The sequence below is a fragment of the Gadus macrocephalus genome, chromosome 20 (assembly GCF_031168955.1).
Source record: "Gadus macrocephalus chromosome 20, ASM3116895v1".
NCBI lineage: Eukaryota > Metazoa > Chordata > Actinopteri > Gadiformes > Gadidae > Gadus > Gadus macrocephalus.
This window is the reverse complement of record NC_082401.1, coordinates 22,441,966-22,462,342: the sequence shown is the minus strand read 5'-3', so window position 1 is coordinate 22,462,342 and position 20,377 is coordinate 22,441,966. Positions and strand designations below refer to the sequence as shown.

The window sequence follows — 20,377 nt, the reverse complement described above, 5'->3', positions numbered from 1 at the left end:
AACGTTTGTTTTTTCCCAAAAAATATTTTATGCATGCAAAGATATTAGACAGTTAACACTCTGTGTATACTTAACCAAACACTCTGTGTTAACTTAACCTAAGATCTAGACAACCAAGCGAGATCATGTTTGTGTGAATAATAATAATAATAATAATAATAATAATAATAATATTATATATATATATATATATATATATATATATATATATATATATATATATATATATATATATATATATATCAACTCAGTAAAAGTAACACCAGGAGCACGTGTATGCTGTGGTGAGATTAATAATGTTGTTCTGGATCATCTGATTCTACAGCAGTCTAATCGTGCTCTCGCCTGGTCTTTATTCCCTTTCTTCAGTCGACTTGACCTCTTCCATTATCCAACCATGAAATTGTTCGTTATACGTGTTTTTCGAAATCATTCTTTAAAATGGTCTTAAACGGATTGAATGTGGTATAAAGAAGGCGAAACTCCCTGTGTGTTTGTGATAAATGCCAACTGTTTAGCGGGGAAAATCCTCGAGTGGTCAATTATAGTACCAAATAAAGCACTTCAGTCAGGAATGTAGCAAAGCGTCTAGCGTTTAGTTCTGGGAAGTCAACACCGGAGGAGTAGTTGACCATGTGGCCACATGTAGGCAGTATGTGCCAACCCAATTTGTGGAATCCACAACATTAGTGAAAGATGTATCACGTGCAAATGATCACGTGTAAAACAGATGAAATCCTCAGGTGCGTTTTAAAACTTCCAATTTACCCAAATATGTCAGAAAAAGCATCAATCGATCTTGCCGGAGTCAAACAAAGTCGAGGCGTGGGCCTGTGGCTCGTAAAGGTGTGTCCACAGCACTCATTATGACTGATGTGAGGCATTTGTATGTGCATTTTTGACTAATAACCTCACCCTAATATAAATTCAGGTTCCCAAGTATTTGTCTCAACAATGGGACAAAGCATTGGATAATGGGGAAGTTGGCAATCTCAGAATTGGAAAGTATGGATGCGGATATCAAATTCTTTCTAATATGATTTCTAGAATTCAATGCAAACTCATATTAAGCACAAAACTGTACCAACAGTATTTTTCTGTCTTGTGTCGTGCCCTACAGGGAAGAAGGGAAAGAAGAGGTCAGGTCAATCACATTTTCTACATATAATCTAGCTCAATATTGAACTGACATTGTTAAGCAAAATACAAAGCACTTAGTTCGTTTTATAGGACTCATGTACAATGTAAACTGTATTGTATTTATATTAAAAATGTTGTATTGTTTTTGTGGCTAAACGGGACACCTTCAATAAGTGTAGCTACAAACAGGTCAGGCGTTGAGATATGCACACACATTTACAAAAAGCCAAGTGTTCACCGAACACTACAAGTGTGATGAGACCCACAATAGTTCCTTATAATTTTTTTATCTAGTGCATCCAAACGCCTGTTTTTTAACATTGAGCACAGTACAACTGTACACAAAAAGTTCTTAAAGTCAGAATACTTCTTAAAGTCAGGATTTTCTCCCAGTTGTGTTTCAGGCTAAATGAGGAACTGTGTACCCTGAGCTCTCGTGAGGTTGAAGTGATGAAGATCCCCAGAGACCATCCCTTCACAATGCCGCCAGTGGGGGGCCCATCGCTCGCAGTCTACACCACGTCTGAAACAGGTCGGTGCCACAATAACTGCTGGCTGCTATATCTCCAAGGAAAATGCTGCCCAGTGTTTCTAAACTCCTACAGTTGATCAAGACGGTACAGAGGTCGGCTGCTGGCTCTCTGGATTCACACTGATGGAGCCATAACCACGCACCCCATCACTACTCACAGAATAGTGCATCACATACTCTCAGATCTACTAAATCGAACCTGAACTCATGATTGTAATCGGATATCTCATGAAACACTATATTGTGTCACATGGTTGGATAACAACAATCTACCAGGAAAACCAAAATAAAGCACTTGCTCATCACTTGTATAAGACATTTATTGAAGTCCCTAAAATCAAAAAATCTAAATATACCCTAGTTGAATAATGTTGCCCTGTTAGGAGTATGTTATGAGATAGGTGCATAGCAAATGTAGTCCTATTGATCAATATTAAGGGCCATCATTATACCCAAATACATATCATTTTAATAATTAGTGGTTTTAGTTTGGACTTGCTCACAGTTGTCTTGGAAGCATACAACTCACTTGAGAGCAGTCGTTGATCCGTTTTCACTTGTCACATGCATAACATCAATGTCTACTGCTTCAAGGAATTCCTACCTGCCAGGGGTAATTTAGCTTTTCCCTAATATCGATTCTTCCCTTATGGATTTGTCTTTTCTGTGCCTATCGAGAACTGGGTAGAGAGAAACATTCCTAGATCCTTCCTTTATATTATATTTGGATTCAGTATGGTGCTGCAAAATGATTTAAGTCCATCTTATGTTACAGTAATGGCATCAGAAAGTTTCTATACATTGACAAGATAGCCATTTGCAATCCCCCATTTCACTGGATCCCATTGATGCAATATTAGATTTTTGAAGACACCAGTCTTCAGACATTTCAGACAAAGTTTTTCCTCGATAGCTAAACCTCATCAAGGTCAAAATTGTTGTGCATAATTGTGACTGAGTGCTGCATTCACTCAGCATGTCTGCGGATCAGATTGGCGAGGTTCGTGTGGCTGCAGTGTTTTTATCTCCAGAGGACTCGTCATAAAAGAAACAAAGAGTTGACTCACTTTGAGTGGATTTCATTTTTTGGAGATAGAATGTCCGCACAATGGGGTAGTATTCAAGCTGCTATTGAAAGTTATTCACCTACATCGATGCACGTAAATGGCCTAACCATTCCCTCATCTATTGCCTCTTGTCTTTGCTGCTACCCTACATACACATTTACATGCAACGCCTGTGTCTTCGGTACATGATTTCCACACCACAATGCAACCATTAAAAAAACGCTGTTTAATTTGTCACTGTTGGGTTTTTCCTGACATGGATAATGGTGTTACTTTTGGTCTGCTTTGACAAGCCACATCTGTTGATCAGGGGGTTGCTTAGCAACAGATGTAGTTGCAACAATAGTCCAACAATGATAAAGACATGATAATGATAAGCCGTAATTGTTTGTACAATTTAATTCCACTTGTATGTCGCTCGCTCTCCATCTGCCTTGTTCTAAAATATATTTTTCTTCTGGGATATTTTTCTCCCAGATAATTTTTCAGTAGGAAAATGTTCAAGGCTAAAGCTCAGAGCTCCCTGTATTTGTTGCTAGAGTTTTCGCAGTAAATACTCAACGTAAGTCACGTGTTTATTACACACAAACGCCTTAGAGGTAAAGTAATTTGAAATGAGACGGTGTTAAGTACTAATGTGACCCAAAGCTTTGATTGTGTCCACCTAACACCATATTCGTTATTACGCTATCCCTTTTTTGAGGGCCACATTTTAGTTTTTCCAAAATACAAAAATATTTGCTTTTTTTAAAGTGTGCATATTGGCCGCATGTTGTAAGTCCCCATTAGATCTATATGGCAAACGGAGCACATTCTGCATGCTATGTAACAGTCCTGGAGAGGCTGGTTTGTGTTCAATTACAATGATTGGCTGGCTCAGTTTCATGGGTCTCCTGCCGGCTGTGGTTCATGAGGGCTGAGTACTTGGCAAAATCTCTTGACTAGATGCCTCTTGAAAAGCTAAGCCGAACCACTGAACTTGACATTTGCAGTGGGCTTTGAATAGTCAACTGCACAGTTATTTGGTCAAATGTATGTTTGTGTGTGCATGTGCATATACATATATCTGCGTGCATACCGTGCAGTAGACTAAACCAGCACAGCCCACTGCAAAATGTCAAGTTTAGTGGTTGGGCTTAGCTTTTCAAGAGGCATGTAGTCAAGAGATGTTACCATCTGAGTGCTCAGCCCTTCATGAACCATAGCTGGCGGAAAACTCATGAAACATAAATAGATTATATTCTAAGCCAACTGGGACCTCAATCTGCACGAGGCGACAAAGGATGGTCGCCTCCTGCCACTAGGACTGGGAAACAACTCCCATCAACAAGGGCTGTGAAACTACTTTCTGTAGAAATAAGGTGGAAAAATAAATCCAATGTCCTATGTGGGCTGCCGTGACTTCTCTTTTACAGATCCAAATGCCTGTCCCTACCTGCTGCAAGGTGCTGCTGCAACAGCACCTTGTGTGCCGTTGCAGTGCTTTGAATGGCATACTAGTCAACAAAAATAAATGTGATTTTATTATTCTCTCGTAATACAAAGCAAATAATGACCTTCTTGTTCGTTGAGGATGTCAGCTGCTAATTCATCTTCATAATATGGATTTTCCTAGGTCCTAGTCGTCAGTTATGTTTGACAGGTTATTAAGGATTGAATGTTATTGTTTCCATCCATAGAATAGTGCAAGGCTGCCCTTCAATTATCGCCCATACTGTGCGGATAGTTTCACTGCTGGTTTCAAAAAACGTAAACAACACTCCAGAGAAGGCAATGTCACAGCCTCAAAGTGGTTGTGGTGACGTCATGGACTCTACGGACGTATTTTCAACGTTCAGCAGTCCTTCATGTCGAAACCACCTGAGGAAGTGTACAACAGAACGCATTGCTAATGTTTAGTGTTGGTGACCCACCGTTCCTCTATCGCTGCTTGCTGGTGGAGCACACATCCACCATAGATACTGTATGTTCTGGTTCTGGTTTCTATGGTTAAGTGATGGGAGAATTGCTGGTTTTACCGTTGAATTCAATCTGTCCTCGTATATTGACATATAGGTAAATAAAACAAAGCATGCAGAATTAAATATCGAAGGGGGGCTGAATTACAGGATACGTGTATTAGGTGCAATTGTACAATATTCAGTGAATTGCAATAGCATGCTTGCAATCTCTAGCTACTGACTCACTATCTTCCTTGACATGTACTTGAGGTAATGTCTTGATACACCTTTTGTGATTTGAAATATGTGCTGTTATTATTACAATGCAACACATTTTTTAAGTTGCCCTTGACTTTTTTCAGAGTTTACTTTTTTTTAAGATTGCACAAGTTTCTGATATTCAATGCACACCTTGTAGATCCTTTTTAGGGTCTAGATTTTTTTTATATAATCTGTCACTTCTGTCACAGTTGTTAAAATTGTCTTGAAAACTTAGTGAGCAATGGGCACGCACAAATTTATGGATTAATAACAATATTCATCCCAAGCAGTATGTTAAAATATACAAAAGGATTTATGCCATCTGTTGGTGCTGACTACCTAGTCTATTTATTTGGTTTGTCGAAGTCCTGTTACTTTGTTTATGTTCATTTGAATCGTTTTGGGTTGTAAGGACGGAGTAAACTATGGTTTCAGTATAGGGAAGAAAGTTAGCCAGACGCAAAAAAGACTGTCCATTGTAGATTGAGGATGTTGATGCTATGATGAACTGTGAAGTCTATACCCACTACCCAGCACACTTTAAATTTTGCCCGGAAATGCTACACCGCATTCTCGGTGTGAATATGATTTTGGACATTCTACATATATTATCAATATGAGGCAAATCTCTAAGCTCGTCTTGATAATATCCACATTCAATATCTGAGGGCTTTTTGTGCATGATGTGCTTCATTTATTTCCGTTGGTTTGTATCGTTTTCTCTATGACTCGTTTGCGGTTCCATCCAGTATCAACCTTGTGTAAGGGATGCATGAATTGAATTTGAACTCCACTAACCCAAGCTGTATTTCATTGGGCTGATGGCATTGTGCTTGTATTTCCCTTTTAGCTGTGAAAGCAATTGTGAATTTCCACTCTTTATTGTTCTCATCAATCTCATCGTGTTGCAATTCTCCCATTTCCCGTTGTCTTCTCGTGTTCAGAGTCTCTGTAAGGCGGTGCAGAATGACTCATCTGCCTGGCATTCAGAAGCATACAACCATGGCAACAAATAAGATGGCATGTCCTTGTACATATGTGTATGTGACAGACTGAGAAAGAAACATTTTGTGTGAGCGTATAATCCTCCCAAAACGGTGTTCCTGCGTGTGTTGGAGGAGTCATGTTGTAGAAAATAATATTTTCAGCATTCAAGGCTCGAGGCTGTGGTTGACTGGCTTTTGCTAGGGTTATCTAGAAATGTGAAAAAAGGATTCTGTTGCAAAGCAGTCAAAGCAGGTGGGAGTATCAGTTTGTACTTCTGGTTTCCTAGACTTAGTATAGTAGCAGCAGCTACCCCATAATTTATACTTATCCACTCATCCTTAAAATGAAATAAATGGAAAGACTTTGCTTCCAAGTAGACCGACTCATGTCAATGTTATAATCACCAACAACATACGGCACACCAGCTGTTCGTAGATGGGAATTGTTGAAGGTTTTGATTGGAACTTTTATTTATGTTTTATACATTGAAAAAACAGTTGAACAGTTGTTGGTTACTGTACTTCAATTATAGATAAAAACAATATGGCACTAACAGAACGTTACTTAAAGGTACATGCATCATGCTTGAAACTAAGCACACACACACACACACACACACACACACACACACACACACACACACACACACACACACACACACACACACACACACACACACACACACACACACACACACACACACACACACACACACACACACACACACACGTGTAAAGGGAAAGGCAAGCATGATTAGAGATACATTGTGGATTACTTTTTATCTGTATTTTCACATTGACTTGATCAACCTTTTCCACTTGGGTGTAACATCACTCGTATGGGTTCCATAGAGGGAGAAAGGGGAGGGACATGAGCCACAGAGTTGTTTTTTATATCCCTTAAACATGGTTTTAAACGTACGCATGCACACTGTTGGTTGGTCTAAGAACACTGTTGGTTTAAGAACAACATGGCAGAAAGGTTATTTTTTGCATTAGGAGTAGCAATGCTTTAGGCTTCTTCATAGCATAAAAAAGTACAAATTTGATCAACAAGGATTTGATTTGTAATAGATATGACACTGCGTCCCATTCAAAACAGTGTTTTGAACAGGATTCTCTCATTTTGATCAATCTGAAACGTTAAGACACTTGTTTAAAATAATATTGTTATACTTGAAATTCTAAGTTCTAAGAACCATGTGACACCCTTGCCATCTCTTCAATCCCCTACCCCATGATGCAACAACTTTGTACACAACACAAGCTATCAACAATTTCACACAAAAATCTGTTGTTTAAGATGGGTATGGACTCTGTCACTGCTTTCTCCTTCTCCATGTGTCGATGAGCCCTCTCTATCTCGCTCCCTCTCTCTCTCATGACCCCTGCTCTTTAACACCGTTCTACTTGACAAAGTGCAGGGCCTCAGCCGCCACCACCGACCCTTTGCTGCTGTCGAGGCTGGTGATGAGCTTGAAGCCCCCCTTGAGGGCCAGCATCACCGTCTCCAGCTTGAGACAGTCCAGGGTGCACAGAAAGGTGCTGTCCTCCTTCAGCACCAGCCGGGAGCCTGGCTCCGACTTGATGAAGTGGCGGAACTGGATCACGTTCGACGACACCTCAAACTCCTCCGGGAAGCCGTCCAGGCGGCTCTTGGAGATCTGCACCAGCCGCGCCTTGACCTTGTCGATAAATGCTGGATCGCTGCAGTACACCTTGAGGCCCTGTGACCGCTCGTGGCTGTCCGTCACCTCCAGGAAGGCGGGCTCTCTCTTGGTGGTCCTCTGCTCCTCCCATTCGAACACGGCGTCCACCAGTTCGCTCAGGCGGTAGAATTCCGCCTCCTTCCCGAGGAGCCCCACCTCCCGGAAGTCGTCGGGCAGCTGGAGGTCCCCGGTGCGCAGGAAGTTGAGCACATGGCGGAACACGGGTCCGTCCCGGTCAATGAAAGGGTTTCCCATGGAGTCGGTGTGCTGCACGGGCTTCTTCCCATTGGCCAGCTCCTCGAGCAGCGAGCCCTGGTGTTTGACCAGAGTGGTGCGGTGGGCCGTGTAGAGGAAGCCCCCCACGTTGAGTGTGATGGTGCCCGAGGAGGGCTTCTTGAAGCTCTTACTGGGTTGCAGTAAGTCGGGATTAATCTGCCTTATTTCGCTGTCCATCCTTCTTAGATTCCATTCCATGCCGCGTTCCGCCCGCTGTATTCTCCAGCCCCTCGCAGACTTGGAAGTGTGTGTGCAACGCAACAAAGCTGCCTCTTCCGTTCTCTTCTCCCTGCCAGGCGCTCTGTGTGTGCGAGTTCTCTGTGCTGTTCAGATGGAAGAGCTGTTGGTAGTTGCCAGGTGGGAGAGTGTGCGCGATAGCAACTGGTGGATCGTGCTGTCGGAGAAAATCACACACTGCACTGGTTGCTTCGAGCAAAACCACATCTCGGTGCTCCTCTCTGTTCCACCCCCTCTCTTTCGCTCTCTCTCTCTCTCTCTCTCTCGCTCACTGTTGCTCACTTTCTCTCTCTCTCTCCTGCTCCTTCCCTAATTAGCTTTGATGAAAATGGTCTTGTGCTTTGCGACACACACACACACACACACACACACACACACACACACACACACACACACACACACACACACACACACACACACACACACACACACACACCTCCCGCCCCCAGTCTCCAGATGGTTGGAGGCTGCAGCACTGTAAACTAAGGGGTGTGCATCTCCGAAAGGTGCTGAGGTGTTTGGATTGGTTTATAATGCCCGTTTTGTTCAATCTATGCTCTATAAGTCAAAGTGCTTCCCTTTGCTTCTCCAAACAGGATAACAAGTGGTTGCCAAAACCTCTGTTCTTGTGCTCTCTCGCTCGCTCTAAATAGTCAATGTGCTAAGCTGTCTAGTAATTGGGTGCAGCTACCTGAAACCTTGTGTCTTTGGTTTTTGTGTCCCTGTATGTTTACTGTATTCACACCACTGCTACCGACTGCAAATAGTGACGATGGCTTTTCTGCTATGCCCGTACAAAAGCAAAAAGCCCAGACTGTGTTATGAGAACTGTGATCTAGATGATGTCAGCAGTTGGAGCTAATCTATTGCCAATCACGATGTATAATTCAGAGAGTGGCCGGGCATTGGTTATTGGAATTGAAATGCAATGTATTAGTTATATTCATTTTATGACATGGAGGGAAGTTAAGACATTTTTCCTTTAAACAGTGAGCGACTTATCATGCAACGTTGTATGAAGATATTTGAAAAGCTACATAATTTACAAATTCAGGGGAAACAAGAACCAGAGAACACATTATTACACGGATCAATGAGGCCAATGGTCTCACTTTTCCATCGATTTTGCGGAAACAAAGTTGATGTTGAAGATTTTTTCGAAATCTCATGAGCAGCACTGTTAAATTTGAGTATAGCAGAGCATGATATATTTGACTGCATACACACTGACTTTGTTTTGGTGTAAAATTATGGGGCTCTTTGTATGCGAGTATTTTATTGGCCCTTTGTCCAACGTCACCTTGCGGGTATTTCCTTTATCACATTTAACAGGAGTGTAATTAACGAACCCCTGTAATTCTTTTTTACTCTAGGCGATAACCAAAGCTTATTTTCTAAAGACTGTACCTTTAATTAATCAACCAATGGTGAGGGCGCTCCCTGCATTCAAAGGAATTTAATTATTCATTGGTATGGTGTCTGCGCTGGTGGCGTAATGCAAAGTGGTTGACTGCTGTGACGCTGGCATGGCAACCACTTAAAATAGAGCTATGTATGAGCAATGTCACTTTTCCTATTCCCTTTTATGGTATCTTATAGGCACATGACACAGACATGCACCACGAAAAACAAATCGCAGTCATCACCTTTTTATTCTTGAACATGGATTTAAAGTTAAATTGATTTGGAGAGGATTAGGTCGTCAATGATTCTAAACCATGTTGAAATCCCAAATTAGATCAGGTCAAAATCGTGTCCGGATAATGACTTTCTCTCTGTCCGGAGGCTGATGGGAAATAACGTTAGGAGTCAATGTTGTTTATTTAATAACTTCCATCTGTTCCTTATCTTGGCACTCTTGTGTGTATGTATTTGGTATTGACAGTCCAATTAGGACTGTCATGATCAAACAGAAAATCAATAAGTCTCTAGAAATATATTAAAGCAGGGAACTGCGTGTTCACATGTCCCAAGATGGAGAAAACAATGGAGATGTGTATCTCGAGTTGAGGCGTATGTGGGGGTGGAGGGGAGGTCGTCTGTTTGCCGTGGCAACCCCAGCAAGGTCGGAGCTGGGAGGTGAGGAGAGGGGAGAGAAATTCATTCTGGAAAATGGATTACGGGGGCGAAATATAGACCTCTTGAACTTGTCAGGTTGCTCGGCTTTTCATACGCCTCGTTCTTTTGTCTTCTTCCCTGCTTCTGCAAAACATTATGTGTTTTTATGTGTTTTTATGTAATTCCCCTCTAAATTCATATCCAGCCCTTAAAACCTCTACTGCAGATCCTGGAGAAAATGTAAAGAATTACTACTGGCATTGATCGTGGTGACCAAAGCCTTAGGCTCCTACTCTACTTGATTAACAGAGGGGAGAGTTGGAGAGAGTTGGAGGATGAAGGCGTACGGCCACTTGAAACAAATCCTATTTTTCACAAGATGATTTGTGTATGGAATTAGCAATCAATGGTTATAGATGACAACATACACAATTGATATTTTGTAATTATACCGTTTTAACATGCATTAAAGGCACAGTATTAACTGTAAATCAGAAAGTTAATATGGACTGTTTATCTGTCAAATCAAATCCAATTAATGTTCAAGGACGCAGGGAATCTAATTCTAAATGAACAATGATAAGGCGGCTTACGTTTTAAAGTGTTTGACCTCCTACGTCATTATACAGTCCAATCACAAAAATCCCACATCCTCGTCATTTTAGAAATCAAAGACGGACCGTTGGAGGAGATTGCTCAGCCCACACGCAAGCACATATTAAACCCACATGCATGTGTGGGTTTGATAGAGCTATCAGCAAGGGCACTGGCTAGTCATGGTCCAATAATTGCATGTAATTGCAGCAATTTGTGGCAAAGCTGAAGATGGCCATGGGCAAGTGACATTGTGAAGTGCAAAGTATTCACTATATACATGTGTATTTCATATACTTGAGGTGGTGGTCCTGTGCATTTGACGTTTACCTACTTCCTAAATGAAAGCTTGCTCTCTGTAATTGCTGTCTTCTCAACAAAAGCAACATTTTAAATCGGCCAGTTGACATATTACCAAAGTCTTCTTCTTTTACAGGTGAAATAAGCATGGAGGGGATGATCGTCAAAAAGGCTGAATGCAAGCCAGCAGTCCAGGGCTACATGAAGCTCAAAAAGTGAGTGATCTGTAAGTGACACTGTGCAGGCTTTTGAATAGGCAACAGGAGAGAGTAGTAGAATACACTGGGAGCTTGGAGACAATTTTACTACATTGCTATATATCAATGTCTTGTAAATAATACTTTCCCATTTGAAGAAATCATGAATTTGCAAGCAATATGTGCCTCTGCAAGTTATCCAGGAGGCTGAATGACTGCAGTGGCAGGCGTAATCGGCAACAGGGTCTAACACCCCTAGTTATATGTTTCAGACCCATTTCTGTACTATTTAAATATCTCATGACACAACACTTGCCTTAGAGGTTGATGCATTACTCATCTATGAATATGTTGACATTCAATCATTAGAGCATTACTACTCCTACTACTATTACTACCATTACAAAAATCATGCATATTAATTTTTTTCTAAGATTCCAGCCATAGCTCACCGATGGGATCACTATAGCAACATAGTCATTATTAGTCATTTGATAAATGCAGAGATTGTGAGTAGTTAATTCCCCATCAACCATGATGGCGTCATGCTCTGAAATATCACAATGTGCTCAACAGTCAAGCAGTAGACATCTACATAAGCGGACACATTAATGTGGATATTGTTAAAGGACAGAATGTTTACTGCCCTCAAACACACTTTTGCAGGAATATTTATAAATGTACTTATTTATTCTAATGTGTGTCAGACTGCAGCTCGAGGAGTCCACCAAACCACAGCGTCTGTCACAGCAGCTGGAGAAAGCCGTCACAAACATCTATAAGCCTGTGGCCAACCATATTGTCAATGTAAGGGGGTGTGTGTGTGTGTGTGTGTGTGTGTGTGTGTGTGTGTGTGTGTGTGTGTGTGTGTGTGTGTGTGTGTGTGTGTGTGTGTGTGTGTGTGTGTGTGTGTGTGTGTGTGTGTGTGTCAAGCTCTTGTCATGTGTGATCTACTGTGCCACTGGAAAGGAATTGAATATGTACTTGAATATGTACTATTGTTTATTTGATTTGTTACAAACTACAAAAGCTACCGATCATCTGTGGAATGTTAAAGTGTGTTTATGACGGCAGGCGGAGTTCGAGAAGAAGAAACGGCAGGAGGGGAGAATGGTCAGGGCAGAGCGGCGGGTCGTGTTGGATATGCTCTTCTCAGCGTTTGAGAGACACCAGTATTACAACATCAAGGACCTGGTGGACATCACTAAACAACCTGTGGTGAGTCACGCCCACGCACACATTCAGTTTGGGTTTGAAAGATCCCATTCAATATTTTATTTGAATAATAATCAATAAATCAAACCCACCTTGTGGGTTGTGCCTTTTTATATCATTACTTACTGATACATTATACCATATCAGTGATGTGGATCCCAATATCCTTAGTAAGGAACAGCATAATCACCACTGTTGTGTGAAAAGTAACGATAATTGTGATTTGTAAATTAAACTACACCCCCATCTTTTAATAGTCACAAATGTTTACTTAAATCTATTAATGGAAACAAGAAATTATTGACTGTCGAAGTGGATTGGAATTGGGCCCCACTAAAATCTAAATGATCGATATTAACCTTCCATTTCTATTGAATTTGTTTTGTTTAATGGGAATTAAACAGGCATATCTCAGCGTGTCCCTTTTTAAAGTCCTGTATTTCAGTTTCAGTTGAGTGCTGTGTGCAAGCTCAGTTTAAGTTTCTAATTTTAGGTAACACATTTCTTATTCTAACAGCTTCAGTTTCCGTTAACTACAAACACATGCGCACGCATACGCACACCCTCTCTCTTAGGTGGAGGGAAGAAAACAATAGTTTTCCTGTCTACCTTTCACCATACCCTGCCTTGTGAAACCAAATCACCCACAGTGTATGTTCTCGACCATTTACACACTTGTTTAGCGTTCTCTCATGCTCTCGCCCTCTCGGATGGAGAGACTGATACTGTGGATCCATTCCAACAGAGAACAGCAGTGTGTAGGTGCTGATGACCTTGGGGTCCTTCGATTACATAACCACGGGCAGAGTAGGAGTCAAACACCACACATGCTTTCATTCTTCCCTTAAGCACTTAGCCAACACTCAAATCAAGCGAACTAAAGTAGTCAGACAAATGGTTCTGTTGTGACGCAATCAACTTGTTGTATATTTTTGAGGAGTGCGTGCAGAACCCACTCCGTTAGAATTTTACTGATTAGCCATGTTCGCTCCGATCGCTCACCAAGACTGCTGTAGAAATGTCATGTCATTCCAGTTTAGTTTCCTCAAAATAGGTTACCTTTTGATCTATTTGAAGGTACGATTTAAGAGCTATTATTTGAGTGCCACCCCATGGAACATTATTTCGGAAAATATGTATGGTAGTCATTGGTGAGAGACAAAGAAACTATCCCATTTTATCTGCCATTTCAACATGAATTTAGTCAATATATAATATTAGTGTGCAAGTCAAGAAAGTCAGTTTGACGTAAAACTGATTAAGTGTAAGAATGCTAAAAGTTTTTAGACGACACTATTGATGGGTTGTTCGCGACCGAATCAGTTCGAATGAACGAATCTTTAACAAGAACGACCCAAACTGATTCTTCTCTCTCGTTCGTCCTGTCGTCTTGTTCGTGCAGACTCGACTCCTCCCAGACTCACTAGTCGCTGACTCGCTGTTCGTTCACTGACTGTGCGTGGTGAGAGGGAAGAGGCTTAGCGAGCGACCGTACATAATACGATTCAATGTCAGTGAAATGGTAAATGCATGCTGTCTGTGTACTTTCTGTGTCACGCCAGATTAATCAAATATTTTAATGTCTCGTCAATCTGTCTCCTTTCATGGTCCGTTCTCAGCCCGGGACCCCCACCATCATTGCTAAATCAAGTCTATTATCTTGCTGATATGCTAAACATCCAATAATCAACTACAACCCCCATCCCGCTGCGTTTGGTTAAAGTTGTAATTTTGACTGATGACCGACTTCTAAGATCATTTGAGAATGAGAACGAGGGAGAAGCTGAGTCTGACTGACTCAGCTGAGAACCGTGCATTCCATGATTCGATCCACCGCTACCGGAAACTCGACTGAACGAACAAACGATTCTGAACGACTATTTTTGGCGAACTGACCGACGCGAACTGAATCAAAGAAAATAATTATTGAATCCATCACTAGACTAAACAGCAAAACGTTGAGCAAGTGACGTCATAACTTTCGCTCTTCACAAGCTAGCCAGAGCCTGTAAAACGAACGTTAAAGTGAACTGTGTTTCATACCGTGAAGAAGTAACATGAATAGTACTTAGTGCTGGTTCTTTTGAATTCCAGGCTGATGACAATACAATTAATTTAGAGGCGCCTTTCAAGTCACCCAAGGTCACCTTACAAAGTATGAGCATAAAATCATAGAAAAAAAATAAAAATAAATGGGAATAATAGATAGTTGCTGGATAAAACGCATCAGGTATGCATTATTTATATTTCCTCCATAGCAAAGTATGCTTTACAGAAATGAAATGTACATTCAATTGTATTACCAATTTCAGTACTTGATTTTTACATGGAGAACGGAAGCCTCTTTACGTGTGTAGGAAGGAAAAACCTATTATATTAAAAAGAGGAATTGTATAGATAAGCAGAGGAAACCTTCGGTTATCGCAAAACATCACATTCAAGGTCATTAAAATACGCAGAAAATTATAATCACCATAAACCTTTTTTAAATATTTTGCATATGCTTGTTGCCATGGCAACATTCCCACCGACATCACGTCAGTCGTAGCTCCAAAATAATCAACTCGACTGTGACATCTTGTGGCCAAATAAAATCATGTTATGTTCTTGACTTAAGTCAAACGTTTGGCCTAATGCCATCTGAACATAAATCTGTACATGATCACATTAATGACGTTGAACCTTCCTTTCTCAATGTCTTTCTTTCAAGACTTACCTGAAAGAGATAATGAGAGAGATTGGGGTATACAACACCAAGGGATTGCACAAGAGTACATGGGAGCTGAAACCGGAGTACCGCCACTACCAGTCTACGGAGGTGGAGAGGGATGAAGACTAGCCCGGAGAACCCATTGCCCTTTCACACTGGATACTTTCCTGGACCAGTGTCAACGGCAGAAATAACATTGCTTCTCACTTTGTTTTGAGTTACTTGAATAACTGCCAGCTGTATTACTTTAGACAGCCATTGCAAATAAAATGATATGGCTATTCATTACTACGTACATTAATTTGATTCTTGAATGTGGTTTTCCTAGTAATAACATTTGTCTATGTAGAGCCCAGTACTTCCAATTAGCGACGTTACCTTTACCATATTGTAGGATCAGTTTGGTAGTCCCACAAATCACTGAATATATCGGGTCTGGGAAGGGCACGGAAATCTGATAACTGGGGGTGCCACTTTTGCCTCCAATGGGGTGGCTAGGATTTCGTTAGTCACATCCCAACTTAATTTGCAAAGGCAACATGTTAGATGACCATTTACAGCTAAGGCAGTCCAAATTTGAATATCCCTGTTGGGATATAATTCCAGGAAGGAAATCAGTACATATAATTTCAATGTTGGATATGACAACCAAAGAAGCTTTGGCAGGGATTGTTTATTGCCCTTTAAATCTCATGTGGCCATAAGACCACACAATACTAGAAATATGTAACCACCGAACTGAAGCGGGCAAGGACCAAACCTGGTATTATTTTTCATACTTCACCAGGGAAGTTTTTGGGTGAAGTGTTTAGTCATTCCAAAACAGACGTTTCAAGGTTTTTATTTAAAACCAGAATCATACTCAGTCAGGGAGATGGTAAATTGCATGCCGTCAGACAAGGCAGACGGTGATGAGGGTAAGCCAATCAGCCCCACAGAAAACATGATGCAGAATGGAATATTGGAATCATCAAGAAGCGAAGTTCATGCAAGATAAAAAGCAGAGCCCAGTTTCCTTGCTTCTGTGTCTTCAATTAAGTGATGAAAAAGTACAATTGACAACTTGTGTATTAGATGAAAATTCACTCGCATTACCGATACTGTGGGCCATAATGTCAATAATCAGTGGACTGCACAAATAATTCCTTTGGGTTGATAAAGACCAGGTTCTTTCCCATATCCGTAAGTCCATTCAAAATCCGCAAGAAAAGCCGAAGGGGTCTTTGAGTTGTTACTGGAGAGGGAGAGAAAAGAAGAAGAGGGTTGTGTTCTTTAATCTGAAATGCACGAGACATTCAAAATAACCTCCATGATTACAAGCATACTGAGAATAAAAGTACGTACAACTTTCTCGACCTCCAGACCATCCTTGAAGAAAATCATGAAAGGGGTGACGCCATCCTCACGGAAGTCAAGCATGCCCAACATGCCCAGGGGGTTCATTGAATCACCTGTGAAAAACTGATGAGAAAGAGTTAAATGGCAGCCAGTCTTTGCAACCAAATGAATGCTGCCACTGACCAACGAGTGCATGTCTTTACCTGGTAGTTCTTAATGTTAGCCATAATATCCCGGACCCGGTCGCCAATTTGCTTCATGAAAGGTTCCACTCTCTCGGGCTTGGTCTCCTGCAGTTTGGCTGTGAGTCTAAATAAACAAAAAGGTATACTTTTAGTCATACATTACATGCATTAGACTAGTGCAATTAACCAATTCCCATTTTAGACTTACTCCTTGACATAGTCCTTGATGTAGACTTTGAAGCTTTTCTTGTTTAAAATGGTCTCCTGCAGTTTTGAATTGAGCACAATATCCACACCCGATTCTGTGACTTTGTCGAAGTCTTCCACCTGTTCTTCTGCAGATTTGTTTCCTCCGATGAGAGATTCGCTGATGTCACCTCCCGACCTGGTGACCATCTTAACAAACACAGAAGGTATTAGTCATTTTGGTGTAGCCTTGTGTGATCATCTTGACATCACATATTGTTGTTTTGATATCTCAGATCAGACTTTCACGAAAAAAATACATTGACTAGAAATTATTCAATGAAGTATCAAGACACCAAATGCATTTGCAGGCATTTGCACCATTGCAAATTGAATACGTAAGCGAACATTGATCATACCGATTAAGCTGATTATTTCCAAACGTCACATTGGCGATTTGACAAGACGCTGACTCAATTCAATGTTGGCGATTTAAACGCTTTTTAGGACGTGCTTCCATTCGTGCGCAGTAGGACACGATCCTTGATGAGTCAATACCGGGACGTGCTTTTAGTGTGACGGTGACGTAGGCGGAAAGGCCGATTTGTTTCCGGGCCAAATGGTATGGACCTCAAATGTCTACATTTATATCGATAACTTTTAAGTTTTTAAGAACATGTAGCGGTGAACCGATGTGCAAAGTGTTGTTCAAATCAGGTTTGAACTTCTATTTAAAGTCAGTGGTGTTGCCGCAGAAAATGAGCCCGGTTCCCTATCCATTTATCAGCCGGGAAGTTGAAATATACACTCACCGCTCCTTCCACCTCGATGAAAAACCCATCTTCAGTTTCCTTGATCTTGTAGATGTCGGTGAACATCTCATCACCTGCAATGAGAGAAACGGTTTTAGATTTTGTAACAATTAAAACGTCAGGAACAGCAGGCAACGCTAGGCGGCAATGGCTACGCGGTAAACAGCCACGATGATCACACTAAACAATGACAAAAAACAACGATGTTTTTTCAACTCCGATACTTAATCTACACGGTTTAGATAGTCTGCTTTTGAAACGATGACATAGAAAACAGAAGAGAAGAAAACGTTCAAGCTGACGATTCCAAAATGACGAAGTAGCCTGTGTTAGCATGACGGACATTTTGATTAGCATCGTTAGCAAAGCGGCTCGAGAAAATGTGTTGAGAATAACCAAAGTCGGTGAAACAGCTTAAACAAAATCCCAAGTCGTTGAATACAGTCTTTTCATACCCGAGACTATGTCCTTGTAGATCAGCATTTTGACGGATTGATGTTAAGATACTGCGGGACAAAACGGCAAACCTCCCACCACGACGGGACCTGACGAGAAAAAGACCGATCCGGCCTCAGACGGAACATTTACACGGGATCGCAGTGACGTAGCCATTAAAAGGGACACCACGCGATATTGCCGCCTCGTGGCTGGAGTGTTGCATAAACGCAAACCATTACTTATTTTCTATGTACGCACAGGAAAATAGTAGACACAAGTTAATCAGCAGCCCGTTTTTTTCTCAATAAGGTATATAAGCCAGAGAAAAGGAATTTAATAATTTAGTAAATGTTATTACCATTAGTTTTTTCCCCATCAATTAATTTGCATTCCTATTTAGTTCATATTCATTTAAATATTACGATTTTCTTTGGTTAAAAGGGTAGCTGTAAATGTTTATATTGAAGTAAAAGCAAGCTACTTGAGCATTGTGCAACATCATCCATTCAACCATCCATCCAATGTTGTCAATGTAGTTATTTTTGCACAATGCTGCATTTAAGCGACCAGTATCACCATCAGCATTATAGTTCAGGTCACAAAACCAATCTTCACAAGAATTTAATTATCTAGGGCGGTGAAGTGGAATAAATGCTTAAATCAACCACAAAATAAAAAATGCATAAAAAAAAAGCCACAAAAACAATTATAGCAACTTTATTCAATTCTTCATCTCAGTACGAGAAGCACCCTTTTTACTTGATATCTTTAGGGTAAATCCGGTTCTGTCTGTCCCGTTACAATGCAGGAATTTTGTAGCCTTAGGTATAACCATCTTTCTTACAGAAACAGGGACAGGCAAAACAAGTCATATAGAAAGTCAGCATTAAAAAAAAGGAACACGACATCAGGAAAATATGGTGCATGGTGAATTATCAATGCTACCTCTGAAAACAGGAAAATAACTATACATATTTGTACAACAACTTCCCTTAAAAGGTGACATGTAATGTAAAACCTAAGTGCAACCCAGCAACAACACCGGCCTCTAACAAAAGGCTGCCTCGTTATACCTTCGCCAATATGATCAGTACGAACGATTGGACTACTCCAGTCCAGCTTAAAAAAGGAGGGCAAGAAACAATCTGCATTAAAGGACTGAATAAGAGAAAGAACAATCATCACATGCTCTTATTATAGCATTTAACTTCAGATTCCCGGGGAGTTGATTGAGAAAATCATTATGACATTTAGAGTTTCCTGTGCTCAAGTGTTTTTCACCATATTAGTTATCAATGTCTATGAAACCTGTCCACAGTCCACAATGCTTATCTTCTTGCTGGACTTGCCGGACGCAGAGCCCAGCTCAGCCATCGCCCGCACCACCTCCATGCCCTCGTGAACCCAGCCAAACACCACGTGTTTAAAGTCCAGATGCTCGGCCTTCTTCAGAGTGATGAAGAACTGGGAGTTGTTTGTGTCCCGACCGCGGTTCGCCATGGACAGGAGGCCCGGGCCCGTGTGTCGGATGTCAAAGTTCTCATCTTCAAACTGTCCACCGTAGATGGACTTTCCGCCGGTTCCATCGTGGTTTGTGAAGTCACCTCCCTGAAAACACAGGAAGTCACGCAAGGTTCCCGTTACAAAATCAATGACAGCAATAATATCATAAAACAGTGTTACCTGATTGAAACTGCAAAGATTTTTCTCCACAGGTTTTCAAACCTAAGAATTGCCTCGTTTATTACAAAAGGAGGGGCTTTCAATGTGGTGGGGGTAAAATTCAGTTTAAGATCATATGACCTTTTATTACTCAGCATAACGTCGGCTATATGATATAATGAAATTGAGGACAAAAATGAAGCCAACAGCACTTTGATACAGAGACGGTTGCTCGACTCCAATGGTCTAGATTCCGTTGTTACTGTACTTTAGTGCGGAAGAGGTTGAATCTTTCTAGTCTCAAATGTATTACTATTGAATTGTATAATCATACACCCTGCTCCATGTCTTTGAATTCCAAAACCATATATGCTAACTAGGCCCTGACCGATTTATCGGCCTGCCGATTTAATCGGCCGATTATAGCCTTTTTGAAAATAATCGGCATCGGCCAAAAAGACGCAGATTACAACCGATTTTTATTTTTTTTTATAAATGTTATTGCGATTAGTATCCTGCAGATTGCGCTCCTAC

The 20,377-nt window shown here is 41.0% G+C and overlaps 5 protein-coding genes across 10 annotated transcripts in view; 1 reads left to right on the top strand and 4 right to left on the bottom strand.

Annotated features, from left to right (window-relative positions):
* The window catches only part of esd (esterase D/formylglutathione hydrolase), a 55,443-nt gene that overhangs the window by 23,467 nt on the left and 11,599 nt on the right, over nt 1-20,377 (bottom strand). The window lies entirely within an intron of this gene.
* LOC132448197 (general transcription factor IIF subunit 2-like) lies at nt 686-15,513 on the top strand. Of its 4 annotated transcripts, none has more exons than XR_009523331.1 (9): nt 686-846; nt 932-1,005; nt 1,121-1,139; nt 1,534-1,672; nt 11,237-11,315; nt 12,005-12,104; nt 12,372-12,515; nt 13,915-14,034; nt 15,223-15,352. XR_009523331.1 is itself a non-coding variant. In XM_060039291.1 (8 exons), exons 1-8 carry the CDS (start codon nt 697-699, stop codon nt 15,349-15,351), a joined length of 834 nt encoding a protein of 277 aa, XP_059895274.1. In that variant the 5' UTR covers nt 693-696; the 3' UTR covers nt 15,352-15,513. The 4 variants fall into 4 exon arrangements, 2 of the variants coding, with proteins under 2 accessions (XP_059895274.1, XP_059895276.1); XR_009523330.1 differs by having other exon boundaries at nt 13,915-14,022; nt 15,223-15,292; XM_060039291.1 differs by lacking the exon at nt 13,915-14,034 and having other exon boundaries at nt 693-846; nt 15,223-15,513.
* kctd4 (potassium channel tetramerization domain containing 4) lies at nt 6,366-8,587 on the bottom strand. The gene has a single exon (XM_060039294.1). The coding sequence runs from the start codon at nt 8,107-8,109 to the stop codon at nt 7,333-7,335; it is 777 nt and encodes a 258-aa protein (XP_059895277.1). The 5' UTR covers nt 8,110-8,587; the 3' UTR covers nt 6,366-7,332.
* Nucleotides 16,048-18,459, bottom strand: tpt1 (tumor protein, translationally-controlled 1). Its single transcript, XM_060039295.1, has 6 exons — nt 18,199-18,459; nt 17,744-17,817; nt 16,954-17,141; nt 16,764-16,869; nt 16,567-16,683; nt 16,048-16,456 (listed from the first exon to the last, which is right to left on the bottom strand). Exons 1-6 carry the CDS (start codon nt 18,224-18,226, stop codon nt 16,454-16,456), a joined length of 516 nt encoding a protein of 171 aa, XP_059895278.1. The 5' UTR covers nt 18,227-18,459; the 3' UTR covers nt 16,048-16,453.
* ranbp2 (RAN binding protein 2) overlaps nt 18,883-20,377 on the bottom strand; it is a 28,287-nt gene continuing 26,792 nt past the window's right edge. For all 3 annotated transcript variants that reach the window (XM_060039272.1, XM_060039273.1, XM_060039274.1), the window contains one exon: nt 18,883-19,789. In XM_060039272.1, coding sequence (XP_059895255.1) covers nt 19,481-19,789 — 309 coding nt within the window. In that variant the 3' untranslated portion in view covers nt 18,883-19,480. The remainder of the gene's footprint in view (nt 19,790-20,377) is intronic.

Coding starts and splice junctions, on each gene's coding strand:
- kctd4 (XM_060039294.1), bottom strand. CDS start 8,109: ATGGAATGGAATCTAAGAAGGATGGACAGCGAAATAAGGCAGATTAAT.
- tpt1 (XM_060039295.1), bottom strand. CDS start 18,226: ATGCTGATCTACAAGGACATAGTCTCGG. Junction 17,818..18,198: donor CTACAAGGACATAGTCTCGG/GTATGAAAAGAC, acceptor CTCTCATTGCAG/GTGATGAGATGTTCACCGAC. Junction 17,142..17,743: donor TCATCGAGGTGGAAGGAGCG/GTGAGTGTATAT, acceptor GTGTTTGTTAAG/ATGGTCACCAGGTCGGGAGG.
- LOC132448197 (XM_060039291.1), top strand. CDS start 697: ATGTATCACGTGCAAATGATCACGTGTAAAACAGATGAAATCCTCAGG. Junction 847..931: donor TGGGCCTGTGGCTCGTAAAG/GTGTGTCCACAG, acceptor ATATAAATTCAG/GTTCCCAAGTATTTGTCTCA. Junction 12,105..12,371: donor TGGCCAACCATATTGTCAAT/GTAAGGGGGTGT, acceptor TTATGACGGCAG/GCGGAGTTCGAGAAGAAGAA.